This window comes from Sinocyclocheilus rhinocerous, unplaced genomic scaffold, assembly GCF_001515625.1.
Source record: "Sinocyclocheilus rhinocerous isolate Xijiao unplaced genomic scaffold, SAMN03320098_v1.1 scaffold12657, whole genome shotgun sequence".
Classification (NCBI taxonomy): domain Eukaryota; kingdom Metazoa; phylum Chordata; class Actinopteri; order Cypriniformes; family Cyprinidae; genus Sinocyclocheilus; species Sinocyclocheilus rhinocerous.
In genome coordinates this window covers 24,144-42,531 of record NW_015627702.1, presented here as the reverse complement: position 1 = coordinate 42,531, position 18,388 = coordinate 24,144, and the positions used below count along the sequence as shown (strand labels likewise).

General features: G+C 38.5%; 2 protein-coding genes across 3 annotated transcripts; one reads left to right on the top strand and one right to left on the bottom strand.

The window, feature by feature from the left end:
* Nucleotides 1-1,102: 1,102 nt before the first annotated feature.
* LOC107733357 (ceramide synthase 1-like) lies at nt 1,103-8,292 on the bottom strand. Its single transcript, XM_016544961.1, has 2 exons — nt 7,087-8,292; nt 1,103-1,358 (listed from the first exon to the last, which is right to left on the bottom strand). The coding sequence occupies exons 1-2, from the start codon at nt 7,345-7,347 to the stop codon at nt 1,182-1,184; spliced, it is 438 nt and encodes a 145-aa protein (XP_016400447.1). The 5' UTR covers nt 7,348-8,292; the 3' UTR covers nt 1,103-1,181.
* Nucleotides 8,293-11,026: 2,734 nt separating this feature from the next.
* LOC107733325 (tumor necrosis factor alpha-induced protein 8-like protein 1) lies at nt 11,027-16,566 on the top strand. 2 transcript variants are annotated; one of them, XM_016544909.1, is made up of 2 exons: nt 11,027-11,254; nt 14,927-16,566. In XM_016544909.1, the coding sequence occupies exon 2, from the start codon at nt 14,932-14,934 to the stop codon at nt 15,490-15,492; it is 561 nt and encodes a 186-aa protein (XP_016400395.1). In that variant the 5' UTR covers nt 11,027-11,254; nt 14,927-14,931; the 3' UTR covers nt 15,493-16,566. The 2 variants fall into 2 exon arrangements, with proteins under 2 accessions (XP_016400395.1, XP_016400388.1); XM_016544902.1 differs by lacking the exon at nt 11,027-11,254 and adding an exon at nt 12,983-13,374.
* Nucleotides 16,567-18,388: the final 1,822 nt, after the last annotated feature.

Here is an 18,388-nt window from a genome sequence, read left to right as displayed (position 1 = left end):
ACTGCGTCTTCAGCGGCTCAGATGTCGGGAGTAAACGACGACTGCAATGTTCATTATTACATCCAACAACAGAAGACCTCAATCGTAACACACATTTCAGTTCAAACAACTTGTAAAAGTGCATGTAGCATTATATGACCCCCTTTAAAAAGGTATCGGCTTTGGTTTTGGGGGTTATCCCAACTCCAAATTTTCCTTTGATTATGCTGAACATATACTTGTTTAATTAGTGACACTTATCCTGCATTTTATAATCTTTATTTATGAATGTGGCAATTAACATTTTTCATTTTTAAACCTTTATTTAAACATGGCAGCATAATATTGCACTCTACAATATTTATATGAATAAATCTCTGACAGAGACAATCAGCCAATCACTGTGTGCATAGTTAGTAAGCATGCAGACATCATCAATAGCAACGAGGTCAACCCTGCCCCCTTACTCTTAGCTAAGACTTCTCTCTATTCCTTAGTAAAAGTTTGTCTCAGCAGCTTTGTGAATAGGTTTTAAGAGAAAACTCTTAGCTAAAAACTTTTACTGCTATTTAGGATAACTCTTAGTGTTAAGATAAAATGTTTTGTGAATACGGGCCCAGATCTTTAGTCATTAAACATTTAACATTTTCCTCAAGGTGTGTAACTCCCTTGTAAACTTGTGTTGGACTTTCAATGATAACTAAGTATATTTCAGTTGATATTAAGTATATTTACACCATTTAAAAGTAGCATGCAATATTAGGGCTGCACGATAAATCGCATGCGATATTTAACGCGCATCTTGTCAGAAAGCCGGTTCTGTAATCAGCGGTAAATCTCCATCACAATGCGGCCTTTCACATTGAGCAGCATTAACTACACAGAGCTGTTGTTCACTGACGAGCTGCGCAAAAAATCGTGCGAATATGAACGTGGTTTTGCGCAGCTCGTCAGTGAACAACGACTCTGTGTAGTTAATGCTGCTCAATGTGAAAGGCCGCATTGTGATGGAGATTTACCGCTGATTACAGAACCGGCTTTACTGATTAGATGCGCGTTAAACATCGCATGCGATTTATCGTGCAGCCCTATGCAATATGTTTACTAAACAACTCAAATCATTGTAAGAAATCAAGGGTTGAGTTATACAGGCCTGACAGGGTTTAAAAAAACAATTATTACTTACAAAAACAGGACATGCATCAGGTATGAAGCTTACCGTAAAACACAGATGGGGGGTTTTGAAAGAAGGAATAGCTAGTGAAAAACAAAAGGTATGTGCTGTATGACCACGACATTGTGTAGAAGACCAGCTTCCACGCACTCTCTGGCATCTTTGAGACATCTTTTGGTTGGATGCAACACCATTGTGCAAAAGGCTGTGAAAGACAAGAGGAAAGAATGAAATTACAGTGCTAGCATTTGAATAGCAAGTGTTCATTCGTCAACAAACAACCAAATTGCAGAGGACAAATAATGCTACACAATGCTACCAGGTAAAATTATCAACAGAAAGGGCAATTTACCATGCTGTACATAGTAACTTTGACTCATTTATGTATTTAATTTGCTTGAAAGTGAAAGCTAACATTTACTTTGTATATCTCCCCAGGTGCTACAATGTTAGTGTGATGTCATGCAACCACAACAGTGCAAAATCAGTTTCCAAATGTTTTTCAAGTTAAATACACTATAAATTCACATGAAACAAAACAAGAAATAGTAAAGCATCTTTGTGATTTTCTAAAGTAGGATGAGTTATAAAAATGCCACTATGATTAGCTCACGACGTTGGATGACTCACGACATTGGATGACTCACATGACCCACTGACGGTAACAGCCCCAAGCTAAAGTAGTACCTTTGCTAAACTTGGGTATTTTGTTCATATGTTTATCTGTGTACTGACATGCCATCACCTTATCTCTCCTGTGACAGACTATCCTGTGACAAAAGCCGAATGTCACAGTAACCGAAGATGCGATTAAAAGCTTGTCTTAATCATTTATCTATTCATGATCACCACCTTTACTTGCCGTTACCTGATCTGCACCCTCCCTTGTGCTCAAGACAATCAAAGAAAGTAGGCCTTCGAAACTAGGCATATACTGTATGTTGGCATTGTTTGGCCCCCACTCTTGAGGATGTAGGTCTCATGGTTGCCTCTGATTGGCCATAAGGCAATGTGGCGCACACTGCAGGATTCTGCTCTCCGCCTCCACCCGCTGGGGTTATTTATAGAGGCCAGCTGTCACCAAAATGCCCCACCCCCGTTCGTCTATCACTGCCTCTAGCTGAGGCCCCGAGGTTTAGGCTGACTGCTGCTGATGCTGGTGGCTGCGGCATGGCGGATGACTGCAGCTTATGGTTGTGATAGAAAGCACAATCCTTTCTCAGCTGAGCAGCCTGACATTGCTCTGTGGTCTAATGGCCACTAATTAATCAAAGATGAGTTCAGGCCGGTCCCAAAAGACACACCCACGAACGAGATCTCTTTAATATTCCATTTGCTTGCTTTAGAAGTTCAATGAAGACGTTCAATGCTTCTCAGATTGATTGTTTTCTTCTGGTCAAATGCTCAGAAGAGATTTCAACAGTGTCTCAGAGTATGCTTGGATTTGCCAAGAAAAAGTATGATCTTCAATATGGTTCAATATAACCATTTTATTGGTTATTTTAGCTATGCTATCCACATCAGTTTCATAGATCTGTTCTCTTACTCTTGTCAGCTGTGTTTTATTTGTGTCTCTTGTCTTTTCTCCTTAGGAATCGTTGAAGAAACTTAATGAAACACAAATGAGTTCCCCAAAAAGTCTCTTGAGCTTTGGAAAACCACCCTCTGAGCAGAAGAAATTGCCTCAGGGAAAGCGGTCTTGTTACGGAAGACACGTTGCAACCCATATTAGGCCGCCAACAGCTTCTCGCTCTCCCAGCACATGAATGGCAAGCAGAAGCGAGGGTTGAGCTGAACCCAGCCTGAAACTGGTGACTGAATGTGACTAAAACACATTTTGTTTTGGGGTCTTTTACAAGTGGCGAACTATTGGCTAAACCTGCAGTTTCCATAGCAACTGTTTCAGGATAGCAGGTGGTTTTGTACAATAAATAAAAGACAAATGATAATTGTCATTATTAACTCATCCTCATGCCTTTCTTAACCAATACTTTTCCTTTAAAGTTTATTTGAATCTTCATGCAACTTGTATGGATCACTTTTGTCAAATGTGGTCACTTGTATGAAAGTCAAGAATGAATATTCTTCTACTAATGTGCTCCATAAAGGTTGAAAACGACATAAGGGTGTCCATTATATTAGAAATACTACAATAAGTGCTATAATAACAAGCCACTTAGGGGCTGGAAAAGTCAAGATAATTTTCATTTTTGGGTGGAAAGAGACACTCACTTGCATTATGAGAGTGCCAAAACATAAACGGATCAGATCGTAAAGAGATCCGGTCAATAAAAACCTAGGCCAGATGGAGCCACAGAGCCTCATCTTATACTCATTTGCCCCTCAAACACCCTTTCTGTTGGGGTTGAGTTATATTTACTTAAGCTTTGACTGTTCTTGGAATTACTAGTTTGTTTTCAGTCATTTCGGGTAAAAATTATGCATCTGATCAAGAGATCAGAGTACACTTAACAGGGCGGCACAAAGAGGAAGGAAGGATGCAGACATTTTTAGATCCCTACTGATAATGGCATGCCATTTTCACTCTGAGCACCAAACATATTGTAAATACATCAATACAAGCATTTGGAACAGTGCAGTTTATCATGTCTCATAAATTAACGAGTGCTTTAATTGCCTTTCAGGGTCGATATATGGGGATGTTACTTTTCGGAGATTTTAGAAGAATCTTCTATCAGCATTAGATGATAACTGTTTCTGCTTGGTCATCAACCATAAGTACTATTGTGTGTCAATTTCAAAATCTAGAAATTGTCCAATCAATAGACATATACATAATTGACTACTTAAAAATTTATTGACAGTCTTTTAACAGGTAAGTAAATTAAAGATCAGTGCACCTGCTGCTGTCATAATTATGATTGTGCAGCACGTGTTAAAGGGATACTCCACCCCAAAATGAAAATTTTGTCATTAAACACTTACCCCCATGTCGTTCCAAACCCCTAAAAGCTTCGTTCGTCTTCGGAACACAATTTAAGATATTTTGGATGGGCAGTCAATGGGACAGTCACAAGCCTCCTGGTTTGCATCCAAAATATCTTAAATTGTGTTCCGAAGACGAACGAAGCTTTTAGGGGTTTGGAACGACATGGGGGTTAAGTGATTAATGACAAAATTTTCATTTTGGGGTGGAGTATCCCTTTAAGAATGTAAATTGTTCAAACAGATCTGTAACTTTACTATCTGAAGAGCTGATGACCTCTGTCTGTACGAACTGCTGTTAACACACAGAACTCAAAGGTTAGCGACTGCAGAATCCACAGCGTGACATGATATTTCTTTGGCAGCTCTTCAGACAGCTGATGTTGTTTGCCAGAACACGATATTGTTGTTGATTGTAGTGGAGTGATTACTGAAAATATCCTCTGGTCCAGTGAATAGCGATCATCACAGTCTCATCAAAGGTCAAAACAGCATGCGTTCGGTCTCCCAGCACACAGTCAACACCTTGATTTTTTCACACACACAGTTTACAGTACTGGCCAGATGGCCTTGTGCTAGTCATCCATCGAGTCTGAGAACGTGAAAGTGCAAGGGAACTTAAAAAATGAATGGGCCTCATTAGCACTAAGAGCTCATGCCATAAATTGTTTATTAGGCAACATGGAGATTCATTTAAAAAGCAGGCAGAAAGATCATATTACGTACTGCACGCATGTGTTTGTGAGTGCAGGACATAGTCCACAAAACACTTTAAAAACTGCAGACTGTGTCAGAAATGATCTCCCAAGACATACAAGACAATCTTGTGGCCAAAGTACAGTATACTAAAACTGCAGTAGTGAGTTCAGACAGCCAAAACACGGCTCCATATGACTTGTGCATTATATTTTATGACTTCTGAAATCATATGATAGCTGAGAGTAAAGAACAGACCCATATTTAAGTCATTAATCACTGAAAACCTTCAAATCCAAGCCAGCGATCCTTGGCACATTTCATGAATCAGAATGATTTAACCTTTTGAGTCAAATCTTTTCAATGAATCAGTTCACCCAGTTCCTTTACAAAGTCATCCGGTTTTCAGGTTCAACTCACTGACTCAATTCCAGGGGTTGACAATTCCCTGTTGAAAAACCAGCATATGCTGGTTAGGTATGTTTTGAAGCATGGCAGCTGGTTTAAGCTGGTCCTTAGTTGGTCATGAGCTGGTCCTGAGCAGGAGCTAGTTGCTTAGGACCGGCTCATGACCAGCTTAAACCAGCTGCCCTGCTTCAAAACTTGTGCATAGATTTAAAAACAAATAATAAGATTTTAAAATGTATTCTAAACTGAACAGGCAACCAATGAAGGGTCTTCAAGAGCGGAGTGACGTGATCCCTTTGAAAGATCAAAGACAATTTTTTATATAACTCCGACTGGATTCGTCTGAAAGAAGAAAGCCATATACACCTAGGATGCCTCGGGGGTGAGTAAAACGCAGCCTAATTTTCATTTTTGGGTGAACTAACCCTTTAACTGGCAGGCAAGATTATCAGTAAATAATCTGTTCCTCATTTAAACCTATCCTATGAGTTTGCAATAAAAAACACACAGGTTCTATTTGGGTGAACTATTCCTTAAAGAAGCCTTTTGCCAGTATACCAGTACACCAGAATCCCATCTGGTTCATATTGATTGATAGATTTTTTGCATGTGGGTAGCAAGCAATGGTTTTATCGTATGGTTGTGTTGTGTAGAAGGGGACACCCTCTTTCATAGAGAGGGATATTATTAGCAAAGAAACAAAAGTTATTCAGGCCTGATACACTGATAAGTGACTAACGGTCTGTTAGTGACGAATGCTTTAGCCTTGCCTGTTGTTAATCACAAACTACAGTGCTGCAACTCTTTTCCAAGGCCTCACTGTCTTTTACTCAAGGATTACAAACCAGACAAGGTCCTGACATGTCACATATTTCCGTATAAACATCACGCCAGCTGCCCCATGCCATCCGTCAGGGTTTCTCAATGCGTTGAGAGAAAAGAATTTACAGAAGAGGGAATAAACCGCAGGCCAGAGGAAACATGAATGCAGAGCACCCATGAATCATGGTGGTATTGATCCAGGGAATTGCAACACATGCATGTGCTGAGCCAGCAAGAGTCATAAACGCACATGAAAATTATGTTTCCGCCCCACACGTTTCAGGACAGGAAGTGAAACTGACATTTGCATACGTCAGCTAGGCCTAAAATAAGCATCAACTGCAAAATGTGGGGATATCATAATATCAATTTGGTAAAGTTCATGTCTAGGAAACTTGATAGTAATATGACCTGTTTGCACAGCCATCTTTGTATGTAAAAGGTAAAATGCAAAGTAAAAAACTATGTAAAGTAACTCTTGCGCACATTGTAACTTTGCATGGTGGGTTTCAAATTAATTTCACTGGCCTGTGAACAGCGAACAAAATTTCTGACGACTTTCTGGTTCAACAGAGGATAACCTACACCACAAACACATTTTACATTCACAGTTGAAGTAAGGACTTGTGCACTTTCTGCATCAAGTGTCAAGACTTCTGTTATACTGCTGTCCAGAAACAACAAGAGCTAAAAAAATAGACTTTTGAGTCTAAATGAGCGGTTTGCTTGTACACAACACCAAGTATGGGTATTAGTACAGAAACATCTAGATGCACAAATGACCTTTAATATACAAATGGTTATGCAACGTCCAATGTTTTGAAACGCTTCAAATATTCATTGAGGGAGCCAGTGATGCTTTCGAGACCTAGTGTTTGATACTCATACATTTACAGGCTACTCTAATGAACTTTTTTCAACTTTTTAGGTTTTTCAATAGCCGTTACCGAAATTTGAATTGTTTAAATAAAATGAACACTTATTGTACACAATATAAATAACTGATACCACTCTGTCACTAGTTGCATTTGCATTGATAGTGACTTCTGCAGTATATTCACCTCAAAGACGTACATGGTCAGTCCCCTGCGCACCTTCGTCCACATGACCGCGCACATGAGGAACATGAAGATCTCCATCCAGGATATGTATGCATGATCCAGCAAGGTTCTCCTGGACAGCTCCAGTCCGCAGTCTTTACAGTCTCTAAAGGCACTGAACATGACTGAATAAGCTCTGGTGATGAACTCCATATAGCCAGGCATGATCTCCATCTCCATGCCATTGCTGGAGGAACCATCATCCATGTGATTGGTGTCCATAATACTAGAAATACTACAATAACTGCTATAATAACAAGCCACTTAGGGGCTGGAAAGCAATGGAGATGCACAATGCAAAAGTGCTATAGCTGCTGATTACAGTCTCTGAAGTGTCCCGTCTTTTCTTGTATTCTAAATTAAGACTTATAAACTACTAATGCTAATTAACAAATTATGCCACACAAACAGATTCCAACATTGAACCCTAATGCCAAGAGAACAGAGATTATTTTATATCCTATACTGCATATATGCCATGTCAGCCATTTGGGTGTTAATGGGTTTAGTGTGCCACCATCATCTGCTTAAATAGCCTATAACAGGAAACCTTATCTGTATATAATATCCACTATAACACCTCCCTTACAGTATGGTTACAAAACTGCACAATACATGATTCAGCATGCCTGCATTATCTCTCCTATATTCCTATATTATACATTTAAGCTGATGGCTTACAATTTAAGCATTCTGAGCAATCCTGAAACGAAAGGCTCATAAAAACCATAACCAGTGTGTGTCTATTCGCCTCTTTATATTCCGCGCATGTGATGTGTGTCCAATTCATGTGCCCAAATAGCGCGTCCTCTTCTTTTCGTTATTCAGTATATATAGCATCTCCTCTGGGTTTCATCTCATGTCGAGAGGTTTAAAGCAGAAACTATCCCTCGGTATGTCCATATGTGGCTCGAATATAGAAATAAAAATCGCCAAATGAATAGATTCAAATGAACCTGCGCACTTAATCGCTCAGCATGTAATACACGTGATACAGGCTATTCACAAACGCACAACGAGAACAAAAAAACACAAATGTCTATGAATATGTGTCTAAAATTGAGCTAAAGTCTCCCGTGAGAAGCGCAGACGCGCCGCGCTGTTAAAAAGTTGAGGTTAGTGAGCAAAAAAAGCAGAAGATGTCCTTGTGCTCGTGTCAGCCGGTTCTTTTGAACGATTCAATAGAGTCGATTCGCAAAGCGCTTATGAATCACTTGACAGTAGCCAGATGTGTTTGGATGTAGAAAATGTACGATATGTCGGAAACATAAAAAAGAATAAATATCGCAATATGTGACAATAGTTTAATTGCGATTCGAAATGATTTGGAACAAAAATATCAGCACCTCAGAGCAACAACTTGGATATCGCAAGTGCATATAAAGGAAGAAACATATTAGTTTATACAAATTAATCAATTGCACTGATAAAGTGGTTTCATTTAACTAAATGTTTATATCTTTATCTACAGAAAACGTATAAATTGTCGTTGCAAGTTGCAACAAATCGTTCGAACAAACCGAATCGCTAAAATGACTCGGACTTCCTAAATCAAGCGGCGGCCCGTTATCTTCACACACACACACACACACACACACACATACACACACACACACACACACACACACATACACACACACACACACACACACACACATACACACACACACACACACACACACAGAGAGAGAGAGAGAGAGAGAGAGAGAGAGAGAGAACAGGAACTGGTTTAAAGTGACAGTAGCATAATTACCATGTGGACTAACTGTTAATATGCGTCTCAGAAAAGGGAAGGAAATTCAAAGGTTTTGTTTATTATGGCTAGTAGGGTTTCAGAATTTCCGTTTTATTCAAGTACATTTCATGTTAACTAGCAAAGATAATTTGCTTAATGTTATTTTTTTTAAATGCACTCTCTTTAATGAATATATAATCACATTAGTATAGATTGTTTAAACTTTAAACCATTGCATTAGATTCCTTCTAGATGAATCAACAATAATCACATGAAGACGTTTAGACTTGTACTATATTACTGGAGGCATGGTTTATTATTATTATTAGGCCTATTATTATTATTATTATTATTATTATTCCCTGATAGCACACGTACATCACCGAGACGTCTATTTGACGTCTGCATTTACATCTGCAAGACTTTATTATTATTATTATTATTAGTGGATCTGGCTATTTTAGTAATTTATTATGTGATGACAAACCAAAATGGAACAAAATGACATTCAAATGAGAAATGTGTGCTAAAAAAATGCATGTTCACAGATTATCCGACCGTTATGTAGCTGCTTATGTCTAATTGACCCATAAATTAATTCAAAATGTAAAAACTAAAAATTTATTTAATTCATTCATTAAAAAGCATTCAATAAAAAAGTATATTAAGAAAATTATAATTGAAGAAAATTTGTCCCAAACGCAGCAATACAAAGTTGTAACACTAGGCGGCGCCATTGGCCTGTGTACAGTAACATCCCATAATTACGCGCGGCATTCTTCCATATATAAATAATGAATATATAATCACATTAGTATAGATTGTTTAAACTTTAAACCATTGCATTAGATTCCTTCTAGATGAATCAACAATAATCACATGAAGACGTTTAGACTTGTACTATATTACTGGAGGCGTTTATTATTATTATTAGGCCTATTATTATTATTATTATTATTATTATTATTATTCCCTGATAGCACACGTACATCACCGAGACGTCTATTTGACGTCTGCATTTACATCTGCAAGACTTTATTATTATTATTATTATTAGTGGATCTGGCTATTTTAGTAATTTATTATGTGATGACAAACCAAAATGGAACAAAATGACATTCAAATGAGAAATGTGTGCTAAAAAAATGCATGTTCACAGATTATCCGACCGTTATGTAGCTGCTTATGTCTAATTGACCCATAAATTAATTCAAAATGTAAAAACAAAAAAATTATTTAATTAATTCATTAAAAAGCATTCAATAAAAAAGTATATTAAGAAAATTATAATTGAAGAAAATTTGTCCCAAACGCAGCAATACAAAGTTGTAACACTAGGCGGCGCCATTGGCCTGTGTACAGTAACATCCCATAATTACGCGCGGCATTCTTCCATATATAAACCATATAGCCTAGTGAAAGGTCTGAATAAATTACAAATTATAATAGTAGTAAAAGCATTATTAAAATAATAAATTGATGTTGAGAAATTTCATGCATTCGTGTTAAAAAAAAATAGAGAAAGAAAATGTCATTACATTTAGAATAAGTATCATTCCTGTGTATTATTAACGTACAGGATTATCACCATCTGTGGTCGCAGGTGTTAGGGCTGTTTGTGTCAGCAGTCACTGAAGAGGATGTTATATGGTAAGACTTTCTAGTGTTTATTTACAGCCACCGGATGTTTCTAAATGTGTTCCATTAATGAACGGGAAAAAAACAGGTCAAAGACATCCGGAGAGCAATGACTGGATGTTCAATCTGTCTCGTACCTTTCATGCAAAGTTAACGAAGCACAAAAATACATGCATAATAAAACTATCAGGTACATTAGAGTTCAAATTACAGGTGTGTGTGTGTGTGTGAGAGAGAGTGTGTGTGTGTGTGTGTGTGTGTGTGAGAGAGAGTGTGTGATGACAAATGACTAGTTACGAGAGTCCCCCTTCAATGTTCAACAGAATTTTCTCTGGGAAATTTTCAGCCTTTGGATTTTCACAGGATAACGACGGGAAGCCATGTGGAAGGCTGGACGCACGGGCCTCTCTGCCTTCTGATTGGCCCGTTGGGATTCAGAACCCGAGCGTGATTGGTCAATTAGAACGTCACTCAACGAGAGCCTTGGCCCCTCAAGTTCGAAACTTTTCGAAAAGGTGGAGTCAGGTTACAAACTGGTAACCAAACGCGAAAAGAGGGAGAAGAAAACACTTGAATTATTTACAGCAGCGGCGCAGACCCAACACATACCTGTTGGACACATTTTTACCGTCTTTATAAGATATTTGTAAGCCTTATTCATGTGGCTGTAGGTTGTTGTCAGGGGTGTTTAGATGGAGGTTTGAAGAACGAAAGTTGCTCTTTAGACGCCCAGTATCCGGTTCAAACAGTGGAGAGGTGAGTGAGTTTCTGACTGCCTTCAGTAACACATTATTCTGCATGTTGTGCATTCATGAACCCCTTTTTTCATTTGTGTTTATATGAAAATCAACAGTTCTGCATAGAATGCACATGCTTTTATTATTGAGTGCATACTGTTTATTCAGTGATGTCAATGCATAAAGTTATTCTCTACAATGTACTTCTGTTTTGAGAATAAAACAGAACTTGTGCTTTTATTGCATGCATAGACCAATTTGAACCTTATGTAATTTTAACATTATGCACATTATGTCAACACTAATTGCTAGTTTGACAGATGTAGGCTACATTTCTATGCATGCAAAAGAAGCATACTAGTGTAATACATATTTGAGATGAAGGCTAATACAATGGAACGTCTGTAAGAGTAACAGGCCGGTAACTCATTGACAGAGACAGGGGGATATGACCTTATTAACTGGACTGCAAAGTTCACTTACATGGAGGCTTCAGTTGTAACCTAGGAAACATTAACCGTCTGCGTTCTTTCAGTTGTCTGGGATGTATCTTCAGATTGTCTGAACCTTCATTAAGTCCTGTACTCAATAGTCAGTTATTATGGGCTTTAAGGCTCATGTTAACTGGCATTTATCATATGCAAATACATTTCGAACAAACTCCCAAAGCCTTTATTATCAAGCCATAGGCTTTGTTGACATACAGACATAAAGTTTAAAATAATGAATAAAGTCACATTATGAGATAGACAAATTAGCATGAGATAGCATGAGAAACTAAACTGCAATTGTTCAAAGTTGCAATTCCAAGAAATAAAGTCACAATTAACCTTTTTTTTTTAAACTGGAAAACAGGTTTTTCAGTTTCAACTGAACAAATTTAATGACAGCAAAAGAAATGTACACGAAATTGCACAAGATTTACTAAATATTTACTTAAAAATCACAGAAATGAATAATTATTTAATTCTTAAATAAATATGTATAATATCATAATAATTGAAATATGAATTAAACATTTAAATATAATTAAACATTAAAATAAACAATTTAATCACAGCAAAAATGTACACAGATTTACACAAAATACACAATAATTACTCAAAGATGTGTGTACATATATCACAAATTATTTATAATAATAATAATTATTAAATAATTATTTAAATCACAAATTATTTATTTAATTATTTAAATTTTATTAAAATGATAATATTTTTTAATGATCTCAATTGCAAATATTTGTATTATTTAATAAATAAAATATAATAATATTTATTATTATTGTTGTTGTTGTTCTTATTATTCAAATTAGAATAATCAGAGCGGCATTTGGAGTAGATCTGGCTTGCAGTTTCTCACCTCTTCAATTTATTTAAACAAACAACAGGTTCGTTTTCTTATCTTTTCGGCATCTTGTATCTCACGATCGCTAATTCTGTCGGAGAGACTCGTTCTCATAATGAACGTTCCAGGTTTTGATCACCTTTGCACAAAAACACATTTAGTCGACCCAAACCTTTATTCCTAAATTGGTTCATGCATTATTAAAATGCAGGACAATTCTGTGAAACCGCTGAATAATTCACGTCACCGCAGGCTTCTCTAGATCTGTGTGGCCAGAAAAAAAAAAGAGTGCATTTTTTGTATCATTTTGACTATACCACATGAACCCTGCACAGCAGACGATCGATAAGACCAAACGCAGCAAACAAGAGCAAAACCACATGAAAGACATGCTGCTGTTACATGCTGGGGTTCTGTTGCCTCAGTCCATAACTGAAAACAGAGCTAGATGTTAGTTGGAGTTTGGACAGGAGCGCTTTTGTTGGCTTTTCCAGCTTCAGGAAGCTTGTTCCTTGGTTCCTCAAGGCATAATTGCTGGGGAGGCTTGTTAGATGTCAAGGAGGTCAAGTATACTTGGAGAAAGTGATCCATTGGGTGTAGTTCCATCATCCACCAGTAGGAGCTAACAGCCAAACCTACAGGTGAAATCACTCACAGCCTCACACACCTGAAACAATCAGTTCAGACAGACAGGCATGGCTCAGTGATCTCCAATGTTCTCCACCGTCCTCCACAATCTCTTGCTTTCCCACTCCCCAATCATGGAGAACGCAACCTTATACCTCCAGGAAGGTGAGTGTTGGCTTCTGGTTGATGCTGAGCAACTGAAAACCTCAGTTTTGTGTTACAACGTCTTTGTCCAGTGCTGAATCAAACACCATGAGCGTTGCTGGGATATCAGGGGTCACGCTGGTCTCTGTTGTTACATGAGCTTTTATGTCTTGTTTTGTTTCCACCCATGGAAAACTCGCCACTAATTATAACATTGTGAAGCTGGTTACTGTCCAATGTTGCTTGGCCAGCGTTCAGCTATTTTATGCTGCTGCAGTTGGCAATGCGAAACGAGAGAAGAATGTAGACTTCACGTTTTCAGATTTGTATCAACTGAGAAATCTGGCCTGGAAACCCATTTCCTTTCTGAGACCAGATTTCCTTGTGATGATTTTGGTGTCATCTGTTTTGCGGGAGTATTTTGACAGCAGTTAGTAATGGCCAAATGCATCTAAATTTAGCATTTTTCTGTCGGGAGTCCAGTCTCCCCGCCATGTCCCTTTCTCAAACTAATTTACCTTTAATCTCGACACATTAATACGAGGCTCAGCAATCTGCATGCAATCCTCTGAAAACAGTCGGCGTTAGAAGTCCCGCTAACCAGGGGTACAGTCTCGTGAAGATTTTCTCAGGGAATTGAGTCACATCAAACAGGCCTTTTCAAAGAAATGCAAATGGCGTGTGTGCAAAAAGACAATGTGCTGGAGAATCCGCCAGTCTCAGACCACGCACGGTATCACTTCATAATGACTTCTGTGGTTTAATTAGCAACAATTCATTGCAGTGACTCAGACTTGAAGGGATTCTGTTGTGAGCAACACGTCCCCAGGGAGCGGTCATTTTAAGAAGGGGAAATTGTCCTGTCAGGCTTGTACGAGACTTAGGATGTCCATTGTTTTGTTAAACCATCTAAAGTGTAGTGGTTGCCGTGTGAGAACGGAAATGCGTGGATGTTGTTTACGGATTGTTTAGTTGCATACAAAATCTGTGAATCTACCATTACGTTTGTATGTGCTGGAAGGAAACCTGTATAGGGAGTAGCTTCAGAAACCTTTTTATGTCTTGCCTCTTTGATGAGAAAATGTCCTGAAGTGAAACCTTTTGAAGTCTTCGTGTAGCATGAATGTCTAGCGTGTTTCATATACTCTTAAAAATAAAGCTTCCAAATGTTTTTTGCAGAGATGCCATAGAAGATCCATTTTAGGTTCCCTAAAGAACCTTTTAACGATCTGAAGAATCTTTTCCACTATAACGAATCTTTTGTCCAATGGATGTTGAACCAATAAAGAACTGTTATTTGTATGAGACTATAAACAGCATGGTTTGTGTCCCTCTCATTAGATTGTGTTTGATTTCAAGAGTCGATGTTTGGCACGTTTTGACTTCAACGTGGGAGTCATCTACTCTTTCCATATACGCTTCCAGGCGAGACACTCAAGATAAACATCTGTTGTTCCAATTTGGATGCGTTACGGTTGTTTGGAAGAATGCTAAGCCACAGCTCCGTTTTTAAGTTTTTCATGTTTGGAAAGCTCATTTTGAATGGCTGTCTTTGTTTGTGTCTCATCCGTAGACATCATGGACTCGTTCAGCACGAAGAGCCTGGCCCTGCAGGCCCAGAAGAAGCTCATGAGCAAGATGGCGACTAAGACGGTTGCCAACCTCTTCATAGATGACACCAGCAGCGAGGTACTGGATGAGCTGTACCGGGTGACCAAAGAGTACACGCGCAACCGCAAGGAGGCCCAGAAGATCATCAAGAACCTTATTAAGATGGTGGTCAAGTTGGGTGTCCTCCACCGCAATGGACAGTTCAACAACGAGGAGCTTGCGTTGGTCGAGCGCTTCCAGAAGAAGGTGCACACGCTCGCGATGACAGCCGTCAGCTTCTACCAGATCGACTTCACCTTCGACCGCCGCGTCATGAGCAACCTGCTTAACGATTGCCGCGAACTGCTGCACCAGGCCATCAACCGGCACCTGACGGCGAAATCTCACAGCCGTATCAACCACGTCTTCAATCATTTCTCCGACTGCGAGTTCCTCGCGACGCTGTATGGACCTTCGGAAGTATACCGCGGCCACTTGCAGAAGATCTGTGAAGGAGTCAACAAGATGCTGGATGACGGCAATCTTTGACCACTACCTGTTTATGGAAATGCTAAATTTATTTGAACATGTTCTTGTGTGTTTTAAATGGAGCTTAAGCTCGGAATATCTCGTGCCTTATTTGTTCATTGGACACTAAATCATCTGTCTTGAATGTACGTTTGTCCTTCCAGTGGAACGTCTTCTTGACTCCTGTATTTTTAAAAACGGGGGTTAGAGGTGGTTTACAGCACCAATGCAAATCTTGCTCCCGTTTGTCCAAAGGTAATTTGAGAGCACAGATTAAGATCCACCATCAGAGGAAATGAAGGACCCATTTGCAAACCTTTTTGATGCTGAGAGGACATTTCGAGCACTGCAAATGCTAAATGCACTGGGGGATATGTATGCAACGCTTCATCTCTGATTTTAGGAAATGAGCCTGCAGCATCACCCTCTCGCTTCCCAAAAACAGACACGTTAAATCCGCAACCCAAAATGACTGTTTTTGGTCATGTCTGATGTGATTCATCTGGAGGTTGATACTGAAATATTTGTAAACCGTCACCCCTGTGATTTCTAAACTTGGTCATAGCGGTTTACGTTCGTCTTGTGTTTGTTTTTCCACTCCATATCGCCCCCTGCTGATGGGAGGTCTTTACCACGATGCAGTTCCTTATCGAGGAACGAAGAATGTGCTAGAATGTCACTGTACTACCTTTCAACATGTTTATTTACTGTTTTAATGAAGGTTTTATATACACAACTGAGCCGTTATTTCCCTGATACGTCACTTCTGATTGTTTTGAACAAAGAATTCAACGACTTAAAGTCTCAATGTCCCATTTCTGCCATCAGTTTGTTTTAGCTCCAGCAGTTTTGACAGATTATTTTGTATATTTTACTGGGTGAGGATGTCGATTAGCACAAAAACGTTGTAAAATGTGCATGCAGAAATGCTCTTAGTAGAAGTCTATGAGGCAGCTGTATACTTGTTCCATAGACTTACATTGTAATTGCAAATCTGCCCACGTTTTGTTTGTACGTATACTTGAGTATTTTAAACTTTTATTTTAAAAAGTCTTTTTACAAAATGACAAACTGAAAGAATCGCAAAGTTTGAGTTATTTTGATCTTTCTGGGATACCTTAAGGCCTATATAAAGCTCTTGGTGAACATTTTTTGTTTTTTGGCCTTTTTTTCCCCCCCCTCTATCTATGCACTTATAATTATTTTGTTTTCTTTTCTTTTTAAGTCAATAGCAGAGTGTTGTTTGAATTTGCCGTCTTGTCACTAGATTTTTAAGTAAAGCTCCATCTAATAAATAAAATATCAACAATTTCAATGGAAAAAGTGAAACTTTTGAGTAACTTTGACCGCAGTGAAAGCCATACCTTCTGATTATCCTAAAACCTCTCAGGGTTCAGTCTCAAATGCCTCTTAAATGTGGTGTTTTGGGCCAATTTAAACAGGTAAAGGACTGGATACCTTGTTTGCTTTTTGCAGATGTCACCTGAGCATTCACATTTGCTTGGTTATTTTTGTTAATCACAAACAAGTTCTATTAATGTACACTGCTTTTTTTTATTTTCTAGAAATTATGTATATACGTACGGTATTTGTGTGTGTGTGTGTGTGTGTGTATAAATGTGTCATTCTTAAGAGGCATGTGTTCTGTTTTTATTTAGTGCGAAGAAATGCAGAACAATCTAGTTTAAGAGTCCAAGTGGTATTAGCATGTTTGCCTTGGATTACAGTATGCTAATCTCGCTAGGCATCCTAGATAGTTTTTTCCAGAACTTTTTCGTTCCCCTTACATGAATTGTGACATTGCAGATGCATGTTTAGCATTAACATAATACAGTGTCTCCAACCCATTTTTTTCTAGAATATGACGTATTTTGGGATAAAATAATATTCTGAGGATTAAAAAAAAAAAGTTTTATTGATTAGATTGTGAAATGTGGGCGTTACCGAGAATAGACCTGCTCTGTATGACAGGTGGTTGAATAAATGTTTTAGCGATGTAAGCCAAAAAATGCATTCATTTCAGAATAAGAGTTATTACATTTAGATTAAAGATTACAAGGACTTTTTTTTTTCCTTTTGAGAGGAATCTTTCACAATAAGACCAGGAGCATGTATTAATTTTCACTAAAACAAATTCTGAACATATTGATGGTTTCATGCTAAGAAATATGTCTGTGTATGGCATCAATGTTTACAGTGTGGTATCAGTATATAAATATAATCCTAATTCTCTCGGAGGCAGTCCCGAGCCTGAAACCAATCGCAGGGATGTTCACGGGCCTGATGAGAGCGAGACAATATAAAAATATAAAAACGTGTGAAAATGACACTCTGGTTTCATTTGCCATTCCTCTCACGGCTGTTTCGGTGTGTCGTTCTGACACCGCTTTTATTCTCTCTGCTGATGCTCGATCTCCCTTCGGCTGATACCGGAGACGTGTCAGTTACCAGGGACTTACGTTCTTAAACCTGGCAAGTTCTTTTCCTCCTCCTTCGCTTTTCTCTCCTCTAGAGTGTCCTCTGGGGATCTAAAACCTGCTGTGTTTGTTTTCAGTTAAAAGCAAACGTGAGTGTAAAGCAATTATTTATATAATAACAAATACATAGCCTATATAAAGAATTCATTGATATTCTGTACGGCTCTCAAGGTTGTACTATCAGCGACATTACATTACGGACCCCTCTGTGTGGGTTAAATCACCTTGTTTGTCCTGATTTTCATTTATTGGAAGTGGAATTTCTGAGTTATTAATAGCTGGCCATGACTTCATGCATTGACCCGTTCACCGCAATGTCCCTTCACACCTAACCTGCAAAAACGCATGGCTGCCTACTCGGCTGCCTGTCAGTTGTCTTGGTAACCGCCACCAGAGGTGTAGAAATGACCATCTGACCATAAGACAAAGATGGGAATCAC

Bases quoted from the DNA above. Each gene is read 5' to 3' on its own strand.
- LOC107733325 (XM_016544902.1), top strand. From the start codon at position 13,296: ATGTTCTCCACCGTCCTCCACAATCTCTTGCTTTCCCACTCCCCAATC. The intron at 13,375-14,926 runs GTGAGTGTTGGC...TCTCATCCGTAG, and splicing joins AACCTTATACCTCCAGGAAG to ACATCATGGACTCGTTCAGC.
- LOC107733357 (XM_016544961.1), bottom strand. From the start codon at position 7,347: ATGGACACCAATCACATGGATGATGGTTCCTCCAGCAATGGCATGGAG. The intron at 1,359-7,086 runs GTGAATATACTG...TGTCTTTCACAG, and splicing joins TGACCATGTACGTCTTTGAG to CCTTTTGCACAATGGTGTTG.